A 15,000-nucleotide genomic window follows, 5' to 3' on the forward strand; every position below is an offset into this window, starting at 1 on the left:
AGCAAAATTTGAAACCATTATTATTATTATTATTATTATTATTATTATTATTATTATTATTATTGAGTGAGAGAGCAGTGCATGCCATCAAAGTGACACTGGGGTAAAATATACGAAGCCCAGTATACCCATCATGACTACCTGTCTGATAAGGGTACACCAGGCACATACATCACAACCATATGTGCGTGACGTGGTGACCTCATATCAAGATAAACGGCGCATGACTTTGCAGGTGGGGCCCAGTTAGAATTTTCTTCTGGTCAACAGTGTAAGAGATAAGATTGCTCTGGGCTCACATTAGGTGAGAAGTTGGAAATTCTTTTGGCCCATGACACTCCATGAAACCTAAGTAATGCATGTATAAAATTTGAATGAAATCAGTTAGGTAGTTTTCAAGTTTTAGTGAAGTGATGTACTCATACAGACACACACATTCTCCGTTCTTTCTTGCTCTCTCTCTCTCTCTCTCTCTATATATATATATATATATATATATTATATATATATATATATATATATAAATCAATAGATGATAACAGTTTACAAAATAGCAATAAATTTTAACTGAAACCAATATAATTGTTCTATTTCTAGGCTTTCAACATGGCGACTGGGTGTTTGGAACCTTTTATTAAAGGTCCATACTATATAAATGATAAATGGAATGATAGACCAGTGATTCCCCATGCTCAAAGAAAATGTCACTATTGGAGAAGTTGTAGCAAGACTGGGGGATCACATCACGCCCAACACAATTTCAGATGTGAACCTAACCCAAAATATTGGACACAAAAAGATGGAATAAAATTCAAACCAAAGTTGATATGGATTCCGCATTTGAAACGTTGGATCCCACTTCACAAGGTGAGAACTCAAGAAAAATAAATATTGAATAACAATAAAAATAATAATAATAATAATAATAATAATAATAATATTGAATAATTCACCTCTGGAAACATGGGTGGTTCTTTCAACATCCTTAAACAACCCTTATTCAGGGACCTTTTGAGCGGGATGGGCTACTCAACCTGAAGAAAATTCTAACTGGGCCCCACCTGCAAGGTCATGTGCTGTTTATCTTGATGTCGCGCACATATGGTTGTGATGCATGTGCCTGGTGTACCCTTATCAGACGGGTAGTCATGATGGGTATATTGGGCTTCGTATATTTTACCCCAGTGTCACTTTGATGGCATGCACTGCTCTCTCACTCAATAATAATAATAGTAATAATGGTTTCAAATTTTGCCTCATGGGCAGCAATTTGGTTTGAGTCAATTACATTGACTCCAGTATTCAACTGGTACTTATTTTATTGACCTCGAAAGGATGAAAGGCAAAGTTGACCTTGGTGGTATTTGAACTCAGAATGTAGTGACAGGTGAAATACCACTAAGCATTTCATCCAGTGAAATGCTTAGCGGTATTTTGCCCAGCCCATTGCCTTAATAATAATAGTTGTTTTAAATTTTGGCACAAGGCCAGCAAGTTTGGGGGAGGGGGTAAGTTGATTACATTGACCCCATTGTTCAACTGGTCCTTATTTTATTGACTCCAAAAGGATATAAGGTGCAACTTTGGCTGTGGTAAGAAGCTTGCTTCCCCCACAAGGTGGTGAACTGGCAGAAACATTAACACACTGGGCAAAATGCTTAGCAGTATTCCGTCTGCCGCTACGTTCTGAGTTCAAATTCCGCCAAGGTCGACTTTGCCTTTCATCCTTTCGGGGTCGATAAATTAAGTACCAGTTATGCACTGGGGTCGATGTAATCCACTTAATTCGTTTGTCTGTCCTTGTTTGTCCCCTCTTTGTTTAGCCCCCTGTGGGCAATAAAGAAATAAGCAGCTTGCTTCCCTCACTGCTGTTTGGATGTGTTTTTCTTCCTCTCGGTAAGCATTTTTGCTGTGTTGTTGCTGTTGCTGTTGTTTCATTGTTGGATTTACTATAGGATTTTGTTGCCGAATGCGAGGATTTGTTATTGAACATTGTTGAACTGTTTTGTTCCCCAGTTTTACCAGGGAATAATTTGTTAAAAAATTATTGAACTTTATTTGTTGGCCATTGTGGCATTTTGTTGTTAACAATATTTCTTCAGAACTGTGAATAGTCTTTCTAGACTATTTTTGTGCCCCTCCTCCTAACGAGGGTGGGATTTGAACTTTTTTTTGTTGAACTGTTTTATTTTTAAAAATATTGTCCTCTTCAAGAGGAAAACTTTTTTTATAGGTTTCCCAGTTTTGTAGGAAACAAATTTAATTTTTTATGTATTTGTATTAATTTCAACCATGTCAGTTGAAATTATCCATGAAAAATGTGCTCTTGTGGAGAGCAATGTTGATGTTGGCAGTTGTGCCAACACTGTTAAAAACTTTTCAGCGGTTGCTGCAGTGGCAACCGAAAATATTAATATTCCTGTAGGTAGGTGGCCTGTGGGCATTCCATGTGTCCCCTGAAGTCCAAAGAGGTGGTACTTCTGCCAACTTATATGGGACAAAGAATGTCCTGTGTAAAAATCAATGAAGTACCACCTGAAGTGAACCCTAAAGAAGTGGTGGTCACCCTGTTGTTTAACAGGGCAGACCAAATAAGAATATTAAAGATTACATGCTCCACCCACCAGAATTGGTTCAGGCAGAGCATTACGGTAATAATTCAGGGGACACAGGAGGACTTTCAGGTCCTTCCTGAAAGGGTGCTCATCGGGGAGAAGGTGGCCCTTAGGCTACATGTTGAAGGCCAAAAGCCCACCTGTTACCAATGTGGGAAAAAGGACCACATTTGAGTTGACTGTGATCAACATAAAGAAAAATTGTCGCAAACACCAGGCCTTTCAAATAACAAAAACATCCCCACCCCTGCAAACACACCAATCCCTACAAATACAAAAATTCCCACCCCCATTGTTGTGGTGCCAGTCCTTATACAAAGCATAGAAAAAACCCAGCCCCTGTACGCACAAGCCCCTACAACCCCACCCCTAAAAGCTGTGGCACCAACTGAAAACACTTTCGCAAAAAAATTGTTACACCCCCTCCCCCTCCCAAGAGGATACCATGGAAGTATCAGAGGGTGTACTCACGGACCTTCTCCATCCACATCCCCTACAAAAGACAAAAACGATGCACCACAGACAACAAAATAGAGGCCCCACCCAATCGTCCCGGAAAACAGAGAGAACATTATTTTAATCAAGTATCATACAACTGAAAAATATACAAATGACATTATTGCAAAACACCACACGACCAAATTGTATGCCCAACATAAGGACTTGAAGAGCAGATGTGCAGCATTTGGAGAAACCCTATACTGAAACTTAAAAGCAAGGCACTCGAATGTCATCTGGAAAATCATCAATTTACCTAATTATTTGAAGAAAGAAGAAAAGGAAGGGGCTGATTCATGTGTGGTGAAGTCGGCCCCAACTTCTCCAATGAAAAGTAAGTAGAACCTTTACTTTTCACAATGGCCTTCCTCAACCTTGGTTGTTTGAATGTACCTGGTCTGAGTTTGAAGTGGAAGCAGGCTTGTTTCCTCGATGACCACAGATCACATGATATACATGTGATGGTTTCTACAGAGACCAAGCTGGACAGTCTACAGGCTTTCTCACCTCTCCTGAATGGCTATAAGAAAATCATGTCTCCTGGCCAGACTGGAGCACGAGGAGGTGTGGTGGTACTGATCCGTAAATGCTTGGCTCTGCAGACAAGTACAATCTACGTGGACCCTGAGGGTGGGCTGGTCGTCCTTGATGTGACATACAGCCGTAAGGCCTTCAGGCTGATCGGACTCTATGCACCTTGTGCTAGAGGTTTCCAAACTGATTTTTATCGGCACCTAGAGAACTTTCTTGTGACGTCGAAAACATTAGTGGTTTTAGGGGACTTTAACGCTATCGTTGATGCTTGCATTAATAGCATTGGCTCGACTGATAGGAAATGCTTGAGCATTTTCAGTTAGCAGATCGTTACAGGCTTAACGATTCAGATGTCCAAGAGTGGACCCAGATTAGTGGCAACGAAAGGGTCAAGTCTTACTTAGATAAGATAGTTGTACGAGCAAAAGATAAGGCTAGCTTTAGTTGTCCTCAGCTTGTTCAGGTGTCTTACACTGATCATAGAATGGTTAAGTCTAGACTTCCGGCTACTGCAAGCTTAACAAGTCTATTTTGACTTGTGAGGCATACCATAGCCGGATTAAGGAGTTAGTGCAGAGGGCATCAACTGGCGCCGTGGTTAATAACCAGTTGTGGTTCACCTTCAAAAGAGCCACTTGATTTGAGTCCATTAGGTTTAGCAAGCAGCTAAGACTAGATAGAGCTAGAATTGAAGGGCAATTAGTTAAGGACTTAGAGGAGGCATTGAAGTTGGGCTCTGCATCGCACATTTGGCAGTGAGAACAGCATTGGACTGTCACCTCAAAGTCAAACATGACGTGCAGAGTTCGGGCTAAAGTGTGAGCATTGGGCCGTGAGGGAATTAATGTTGCCAGAGGGGCACGTACGATAGAAACCCAGCATGGCAACGATGCCACAATTTGGTCTCTTATTGACAAAAATGGATGTTCGGTCGAAGGATGGGACGAGATGTGTGAGGTGCTTTACAAGCACTTTGCCGAGTTGTTCGGGTGGTGGTGGTGGTGGTGGTGGTGGGGCGCTGGATCGTGGTGAGGCCCTTAGGGACTTCCTGTCTGGTGGCCCATGTCTCTCGGCATGAGAGGCTGAGTGCTATGAAGGGCCAATCACGGCCAAGGGGATAATCAAGATGCTGGACAAGTGCCCCGGGGAAAAGTCACCAGGTCTCAATGGTCTACCATATGAATTTTATAAAAGTATGCCAGACTTGTTTGGGCACCTACTGGCTAGTGTTTATGCCAACTGGCAGCAGAATGGGAGAAATCCCAAGTCTGTGAGCCGGTGGGGGTGGGGGGGCACTGATCAGAATGGACCCAAGAAAGTGGGGCGAGATAGGTAACTTTAGGCCCATAACTCAATTAAACAAGATTTTGGCCAAGGTGCTAGCAAAAATGTTGGCAAGGGTTGTGGACTGACTTGTTGGGGAAGCACAGACTTGCACTATCCTGGGCAGGTCAATCCACGACAATCTCCACCTTATACGTTACGCCTTAGAAAGGGTTAGGAAACTTTCTGGCGCAGGGGGAGCACTGGTGCATTTAGACCAGTCTAAGGTATTTGGTACTTGGCGGCAGTCCTCGAGAAAGATAGCTTGGGCCCAACCTTCTGTGGTTCGATTGCTGCTTTGTACAGCAACATTGAGTCTGTCATCAAAGTGAACGGTTTCTTTTCAAAGCTGTTCAAGATTGAGTATTCAGTTCATCAGGGGTGTCCCCTGTCTCCGCTTCTGTATGTGTTGGCTCTTGAACCATTGCTGTAGAAGTTGGAGCACTAGGGGATGTGCTGCATGATCTATGGTGGGGAAGAGGAATACAGTGTATGTGGATGACATCTCCATCATCATGGCTGATGAGGCTCAACTTCCCATCGTGGAAGAGCCCATCAAAGTTTACGAAGCAGTGACAGGAGCAAAAGTTAACAAGGACAAGTCGGTCGGTTTGCAACTCGGTACCTAGAGGGGCAAGCCGATGGCATCCAGTAATGTCGTGGGACATTGGACAGAATGTTCTGTTAAGTTGCTAGGAGTCTGGTTTGGCATTAACTGTTCATGATAAGCTGTCAAGGTATGGAAGTGCTGTCTCGCCAACATGCCTGAGATGTGGGTAAGATAAGGAAACCATCTTGCACACATTCGTGGAGTGTCCGGAGTTATCGGGACTAGTAGCTTTTGCCAAACAACTGTTATCAGGAAGAGTACAGCTATCAGCTGAGTCTATCATCGAGATTGTGCCGCTTCCTTTCCTCAACAGGGAAAGGAAGGCTTGTTTTTTCTGTGTAGTAGCCATACTGAAAGAAACAGTATGGAAGACACGTATGAAAGGTATAGTGACAGGCACCTTCATCTCTGTCCAGGGGTTGGTCAACTTCTTTAGTTTCCACCTCAGTAGTAAGATCAGGCTGGGGAGAAGGTATCTGTCATGAGATATGTTTGTGAAAAGATGGGAGACTGTGGTGTGTAAGCTGGGTATGAGTGGCACCAGGTAGGTGGGGGCCAGGTTGAAAAGTAAAGATTCTACCCAGATGGCTGGGTGCCTTGCTTTCGACATGATTCATGTGAAAAATTTTAAACTTGTTAATTCTTTTTGTATAATTCATTGTTCGTAATTTCATTCGTTATTTCATTTGTAATTTTTAATTGTTAGAAGCTTCTTTACCCTTTGTGTTTTTCTGTCCTTGTTTGTCCCCTCTTTGTAAATGCCTTAATGGCAAATTATATGTGAAATAAAGAAGTTTGCTTCCCAACCATATGGATCCAGGTTCAATCCCACTGCAGAGCACCTTGGGCAGGTGTCTTCTACTACAGTCCTGAGTCAACAAAAGCCTTGTGAGTGGATTTGGAAAATGCCAGCATGGAAAATGGATATTAAATGATGAGGATGATGATTATTTTTATTATTCAGAAGTTGATAAAATAAGTACCACTTGTGCCTAAAGAAGAAAGAATTATTATTATTATTATTATTATTATTATTAAAGGTTTTTACTGTCGTTTTTGTATGTTTGTCATTCAGTTTGATAATTGGGTCACTCAAAGCTGCAAAAAAATTAACGCCATGAAATTAGTCATTCAATTTCGCTTTTCAATCATTCAGTTTTGCACTTTGGTCAAAGAATTTAACATTTACATTATTGAAATTGAAATGCCAGTTGAGAGCATTCAAATTAGTTGGAATGCGAGGAAGCGTTTTTTTCGAGCATTAAAATTCACATGTGAGCTTTTGCGTTCAGAATAAGTTTATTCAATTTAGCACTAATTTTACATTTGTATTTTTACTCACATTCTAAGAAGTGGATGTTAAAAATGACAAATTTGAATGACATGTTTTGTCATGCAAATTTTATTACGTTATTAAACCTACAAAGAAGGAATGAATTATGCAATTCTTCTGTTCACAAAAGTCTTTTTCATTGCAACGTTCGTGACCAATTGCTATCAGTTGCATTCTATATTTCTTTCTCTAACACCAAGTTGTAATCAAGGAGCCACGTGTAAGGTACATGCATATATTGAATGAAGATAGGGCAAGGCTGGTTGCGACCTTTGAGTGGCATCAAACCAATTACCTGCAACTGGCAGACACACTTGGCATTCAAAGGAGTACTGCTTGATCCACAGTAGTGACCTACCTACTGTCTGGGAGGTGCCACAAGTTGCCCAGAAAAGTTAAGCTTGGTAAGGAAATGCGAGCCAGGCTTCAGATGATTATTGATACCAACCCACTTGCAATCCTTCAAAAGAGGAAGAGGGACTTAAAGGCAGCAAAGCATGGAAAGTCATCTGTTTCTGTGTCTGTGTCTGCAATCTCACGAGCTCTAGATAGGATGTTGAAAGCTATGAAGTTGGTCGAAGACGTCGAAGATGCAAGAAACACTCCAAGAAGTCTGGAAAAGCATTGGTTCATGGAAGAGGAAGTCGTTGGCCATTGCGTATTCATTGATGGATGTTAGTACAACATTTGGACCAGCCAGTCTTTTGGATAAGCACCTTGAGGCGTTCCTGTTTGCCTAGTTTTCAACCATCAGTATGGGAAAAACTGATACATCACTTTCACGGTGTCAGGAGAAATCAGCCTGGTTCACCACTCCATTGCGAACAATAATGTTACATGAAACTCTTTCGAGGAGTTCTTGGCAGAAACTGTTTGAGCATGTGCCGGCATGTCCCAATGGATGAATCTATCTACTTGATCTACTACAACATGTGGCCACATGTTCGTGCCAACCTCCCAGCTGACACTGACCCATGGATCAGTCTGAAACTCTTACCTCCCTACTCACCATTTCTTAATTGTAGAGAAATGGTGCATTCTGTCTTGAAGGTGGCTGTCAAGCAAGATCTCACTTGAGCTGAATTGCAACAAAGGGTTGGTGACTGGGCAGCTGCAGAAGAAGCCAGCAGCTGCCCGGTCACCAAGAATGACGAGCACATGTCATACAACAGATCACAAGGTATAACATCGATGCTATCGCTCCAAAATATTATGTTCGTTATAGACATACCCAGACCTACCTCCCGAGATACCTTGACCACCAGGAAATAGTCAGCTAAATCCTCTGAAACAAACTCTCCTTATCAAGATTGTAAATCAATAATTATCTTAGTGTGCATAGCACCCTTTCCCTGATGAAAGAAAAAAATGCAAAACCAAAGAAATATATACTTTTCCCAACAAGACAAAGTATGCAATGGAAGAACACATATCACAACATAAAGTATTGGAAATCAAAGAGAATGAACATCTGTTGTAATTGTGAGTTTCTTTAAAAAGATTAGAGATGCTCATATCGTCAGCCACTAAGAGACATGCTCAACTGGTTAAGGTCAAACAACTGACAAGCAAATCTGTGGTATTGAGCAGAATATTTGCTGTAGCCCATCTTTTATACGAAGACAAAACAATGTACATGATAGCATTTCCAATCAGTTAAAATCAGAGGTCATGATAGCCACTACCTGGTACTGCATCAGGGAATTCTTCTTCTTCTTCTTAAAACCAGTGGATGTGTTCCACTGAATATAGGTAAAGAAACCTTCGAACAGATGGTCAGCAGCAATGCCTGCTGGGTTCAGCTACTCCACATTGAGAAGGGGCAATCACCCCGAAACTAGTCTGTGGATGTTGAACCAGCAAGGGGAAGCTGCTGACCTCCCTTGTTTGAAGGTTATAATGGACACAGGTTTGTGTGTCACATAGCTAGCTAAAGGCGATGGCCTCTTGGAGCTAATCAATGGCAGCTTTTGTTCTATTTTCCTGGACTGCCATGTTAGCTTGGGGCTGGCCAGATTGGAGCAATCTCAAGTATAACCAGCCGAAATTGCAAAGATAATCTGGAACTCGACTGAAGAAAGAAAACTCCTAATGACCCGTCCTTGTTTTCTTTGTATCGTCTATCTGGATGTTTTGTTGTCCCCTTTTTATATCACCTAACTGTCTGGATGTTTTGCGTTCTTGTCCCATTTTGTATTTTATATATATATATATATAAGCAAAAATAGAATTAGATAATGATAGTTTGGGAGATATATATATATATATATATGCACCTGGTAGTATGCTGTTTAAAGGATGTCCACTGTCTTCAGTTATCTGATGTCATCAATAGTTTGGATATAGGTGCCACTGGATTTACTCCAGGAATTCCTTTGTGTCTGTTGTGTATATAACATATGAGACAAAGAGAAAACAGAATTCACAAGATTCTTTATTAAACATTACAATTGTTTTGATGCATCGTGCATTGGTCCCCTGCGACAGACCGATTCACGATGGCTTGAAACGATCAGGAATTAAAAAAGAATCTTGTGAATTCTATTTTCTTTCTCTCCTATGTTACACACACACACACACACACACGCACGCATGTATATATGTATGTGTACACAGGTAAGTATTGTGCATATGTGTGTAGGTAAGAACATAATGTACTGATGAACTGGGGTACATTTAAATAAAAGGAAACAATATTGTATACATTTTTCAAAAGATATATATATATATATATGCACACACATAGACACACTCATGGATATACACACACACATACACACACACACACACACACACACACACACACACACACATACACTCAGAGAATTGTTCTGTATCTTCTAATCCCACCTCACCTTGTGGTCTGAGTTCATTTTCATTCATTTGCTCTATAGTGTTGTCAAGCAGGATTACCGATTGCAAAACTATGAAGTCACCTACTCAAAATTCAAAACAGTCATATTTACAAAAAAAGAAAAATAAATAAAATCAAAAAAGAAAAATAAATAAAATCAAAAAAGAAAAGAAAAAGCAAAACTTGTTTTGCAGATAATATTTAGAAATCTTTCTAATCTTTTGACTAATCCTGCTTTTCATGATGTCAGTTTTTCATTTGAGATTTTACCATTCTCATATCTCACTGCCTTGGTGATAGTCAATGAGAGCCTACTTTGAAAGAAAATATCTACCGACCCCTTCAGAGAAATATTTCTCCTGCCTTGTCTACTGAGGTAAATGTACTTAATTCCATTGTTTCTTGTGATAACAAGGAAATTCTAGTACTTTTGTCTCCACCATTAATATTGATTTTCATTGTCTGCAAATAGTACCAATTTACTTTTTACTTACCGTATATTCATTGGCGTCACCTAAATGACACTTTTCAATCAGTTTTTAATTCTGAAATCTTACATATCAGATTATTTCTAAAAATCAAAATAAGGAGAAATAACTTAATTAGATGAATCATCAAGCAAATATTCTGGATTTGGGCATTGTTAGCCAACCTACTTACAGCTTATTTATTTATTTTTTTTCTGCTTACTTTCAAGAAGAGAGATTTTCAAAATAATATTTTAGCATAAATGAATTCTCCCAGCATTCAGAGAAAGTGGCATTTCCAGCCAGGATTACAAAGATTAAACAAGACAGTTTGTTCTACGGAATACACTCCCCTCAGTCTTGTTGCAGTAATGGGAACCAAAATGAAGACTACTAAAGACCTGCAATCTGATATTTCAACTCCTAACCCAAAACAAACAAAGAAATTATTCCATGCTGAAAATCACCATAGTTCGCCACAGGTTAGCAATGGCTCTATCTTTTGATTTTCCCAGCCGTTTATTTTCCTTTGTCTTGTAACAGCTTTTATCTTTCTTCCAGTTGGCAGAACTCTAAATTGTCTTTGTAGTATTTATGTATTGCTAAGGTGAAAAATAATTTTAATTTTAATTTTAATTTTTTCCCACTAAAAGAATTTTCATAAGCTTACCTTAACTCTTTATCATTTAAACTAGCCATATCTGTCCCAGAATGTTTTACCTGTTTTATACTCAAACTGGTTATATCAGGCTTCTCACACAGACTCTACAATGTCATTCAAATCATAAACGATCACATCATTGAAATCTCAACGCTGCAACTTAATGCATGATTAATTCAAAACGATATGAATGGAGAAACATTACATTAGACAGAGTAATATGAATGCTTCAGGATTAAACATCCGTGCTTGTTCTCAGACTTTTAGTTAGCCCTGGTTTCAAATGTTTTAAACAATAAAAAGCTTTCCTTTCATAAGTGCCAAGTTATATTGGTTGCTGAAAAATAATCACGAATATGTATTATATATGATGCATGGATGCCAGGGATGTATGTGCTGTTATTACATGTGACACATATCACATGTAACACACAAGGCAGGCAAAGAGTTAAATAGTATAAAATTTGCTCAGTTTAGATTCATTAAAAATACAAGCATGAACACCTCACCTAACATGTAATATTGTGAACCAAATGTTTAGTGGTTGAAAATGTGAACACAAGTCTTTTTAATGTAACAGTCTGTCCAATAAACCAAACATTTGATATCTTTTTTTAGTGAACACATGTATTGTCTGTCAAGCAGTTTGTTCTATGTCTCTATTAAGTTTTCATCATTCAGAGGGTGTTCCTGGCATGAGTTCATTTTCTAGCATTATATATTTAGGTTTGTGGAGGCACAATGGCCTAGTGGTTAGGGCCACTCATGGTCGTAGGATCGCGTTTTGATTCCCTGACCGGGTGTTGTGAGTGTTTATTGAGTGAAAACACCTAAAAGCTCCATGAAGTGCCAGCAGTGGGTGGTGGCAAACCCTGCTGTACTCTTTCACCACAACCTTCTCTCGCTCTTTCTTTCTGTTTCTGTTGTACCTGTATTTCAAAGGGCCAGCTGTGTCACACTGAATCCCTCTGAGAACTACATTAAGGATACACGTGTCTGTGGAGTGCTCAGCCACTTGCACATTAATTTCACAAGCAGGCTGTTCCCTTGTTGTCGCAACTGATGGAGTGTCACACATTTAGTTTAAGGGGTTCTCAACCATCTTTCATCTATGGACCCCTTTGATTACTATTTTATTCTGGTGGACCCCACTATAGCCATTTGATGTTTAAAAGCTAGTTTTATAGAGACTTCTTTCAAAATTCCTATTTTGTTTTTCACACATTAACTTGTGTGTGTTGAACGATGTAAAATATTAGAGAAAGAAACCTGGTCACTTCTTTCAATACATACCAATACACATATCTAATGCAACATTTTTCAGGGGACCCTTAAGATACTATTGTGGATCCCCAATTTACTATTTTGCTATTCCCCCCCAACCCAGCCCCCATCTTATATGGACCCCCAGTGGCCATCTGGACCCCAGATGAAAACCACTGCATTACATTATCTAATCTATTCAGTCCTTTGAACCCTTTTATTACCATATTTCTGTTGAGATATTGTGTCTTTGCTTCTATTAATTTTGAAAATAACTTTTTAAAATGATAAAGAATTTAGTAAAATAATTTTGTTCTGTTTTGGGAAGGTCGTTATACCAATAACACACACACACTGGTTCTGTTTCACTTCTTTATTTTTATTTGTTAATTAGTTAACCAGTTAACTGCTTGAAAAAAAAACTTTGTCATAATTAAGCTGATGTTTGAAGCATATGTTAAGATGAAAGGTTTTAATTTAGAACACTTTATTACAGGATGTTTCTATCATTGAACCAGGAACGGTCTTGTGTGGTTTGTTATCAAAAGGTTAAGACTGAAATACCATGGTTCTAAATTGTTTGATTTTCAGTATGCCAGAGATCAAACAAAAATATGGTGGCTTTATAGGTGCAAGAGTGGCTGTGTGGTAAGTAGCTTGCTTACCAACCACATGGTTCCGGGTTCAGTCCCACTGCGTGGCACCTTGGGCGAGTATCTTCTACTATAGCCTTGGGCTGACTAAAGACTTGTGAGTGGATTTGCTAGACGGAAACTGAAAGAAGCTTGTCAAATATATATATATATATATATATATATATATAAGCAAAATAAGTAACAAAGATATCCAGAGGTAATGCAGTATGATTACTTCACACAACTGCACAAAGACATAGAATTTCTATATCTTTGTGCAGCTGAGGATTGCTCTACGTTTTAAATTGATGTAATGGTTGCATTGTTCAATAAAATGGAGTTGCGTGAAGTGATCGTACTGCAGTACCCCTGGATATCCTTGTTGCTTATTTTGATTCTAATCACCCTATTTTGAAATTGTATGGATAATACCGTACTAAATACTGGTGCCTCAACTTAAGTACCATATTCATCTGAATCCAAATTTTTGCTGAACTTATATATATATATATATATATATAGTTACTCCAAACATGAACAAAGAGAAAACACAACAATGCGAGGATGTAGAACAAGTATAGTGTTATTGGACGCTCAGGAAAGGAAAGAAAGAAGGAGAATATAACGCTTTGATCAGAGCTCTTCGTCAGAAACATAGAAAAAGGGATGATCCAAGGAGGGGAAGATGGAGAAAGAAAATCGCCAATGATATGTATGTATATGCTTGTGTGTCTGTGTTTGTCCACCCCCCATTATCACTTGACAACCAATATTGGTGTATTTATGTCCCCATAACTTAGTGGTTTGGTAAATGTGACCGGTAGGGTATGTAATAGGCTTATAAAGAATAAGTCCTAGGGTCGATTTGTTTGACTAAAGGTGGTGCTCCAGCATTGCCACAGTAATGACTGAAGCAAATAAAAGAATGGAAGGTTGAAAAAAAAGAACTTTTTAAAGTTTTAAAATTTAGAAAACAACATATGTATATATATATCATCATCATCATCATTTAGCGTCCGCTTTCCATGCTAGCATGGGTTGGACGGTTCAACTGGGGTCTGGGAAGCCAGAAGGCTGCACCAGGCCCAGTTTGATCTGGCAATGTTTCTACGGCTGGATGCCCTTCCTAACGCCAACCACTCCATGAGTGTAGTGGGTGCTTTTTACGTGCCACCGGCACAGGTGCCAGACGTGTCTGGCAAACGGCCACGATCGGATGGTACTTTTTATGTGCCACCGGCACGGGGGCCAGGCGAGGGTGGCAACGGCCACGAATGGATGGTGCTTTTTACATGCCACCGGCACGGGGGCCAGGCGTGGCTGGCAATGGCCACGAACGGATGGTGGTGCCAGACGAGTCTGGCAAACGGCCACGAACGGATGGTGCTTTTTTCGGTAGCTTGCTTCCCAAACACATGGTTCTGGGTTATATATATATATATATATATATATATATATATATGTGTGTGGTGTGTGTGTGTGTGCATATGTTTGTGTGTCCATGTTTGTCCCTCCAACATTACTTGACAACCAATGGTGGTGTGTTTATGTCCTCGTAACTTAGCTGTTCTCCAAAAGAAACCGATAGAATAAGTACTAGGCTTACAAAGAATAAGTCCTGGGGTCGATTTGCTTGACTAAAGGCGGTGCTCCAGCATGGCCACAGTCAAATGACTGAAACAATTAAAAGAGAGAATACCCCTAGATGCACTTTGTGGGGCAGTGTTTAAGAACCACTGCAGTCAGGTGAGGTTTGAAGGAGATTTGACTAGTATTTCTAGCAGTTAATGTTATCTCAAAGAGACTTGTTTGCTTTGAAGATGCTCTTTATGATCAACTACAAGTGGCACATTTGTTGTTGATCTAAAAGTCTATTTGGTCTGATCTGACCTGAATCTACAGATCAACATCATAAACAACAATAAACAAATTGTTCGTTAAATGATTTACTTACACTCATCTCTATCATGTCTAAGTGCTTTTTGAGTAAAGCAAGCCAAATTCTTCACTTTGGTTCAATTTGTTCTTGACTTGTATCATAAAGGCAAAATTATTTAGCTGTAACTCAACATTCTACATGAGGTGGGGCAAAAAAATTGTTCTTATTTCCATGGCTGTGTATAATTACAGGTATGGTTGTCTTGTTAAGAAGCTTGCTTCCCTGACCATGTGGTTTTGGGTTCAGTCCCACTCTTAGGCACCTTAGG

At 39.6% G+C, this 15,000-nt stretch overlaps 1 protein-coding gene across 3 annotated transcripts in view; it reads left to right on the top strand.

Moving 5' to 3' along the window:
* The window catches only part of LOC115219818, a 50,767-nt gene that overhangs the window by 1,058 nt on the left and 34,709 nt on the right, over positions 1-15,000 (top strand). For 2 of the 3 annotated variants that reach the window (XM_029790097.2, XM_036509639.1), the window contains exon 2: positions 598-867. In XM_029790097.2, the coding sequence (XP_029645957.1) occupies positions 598-867 (270 nt within the window). Of the gene's footprint in view, positions 1-597; positions 868-10,282; positions 10,717-15,000 lie in introns of those variants that run through there. The other variant, XM_029790098.2, reaches the window with a different exon arrangement.

The sequence above is a fragment of the Octopus sinensis genome, linkage group LG15, assembly GCF_006345805.1.
Source record: "Octopus sinensis linkage group LG15, ASM634580v1, whole genome shotgun sequence".
NCBI lineage: Eukaryota > Metazoa > Mollusca > Cephalopoda > Octopoda > Octopodidae > Octopus > Octopus sinensis.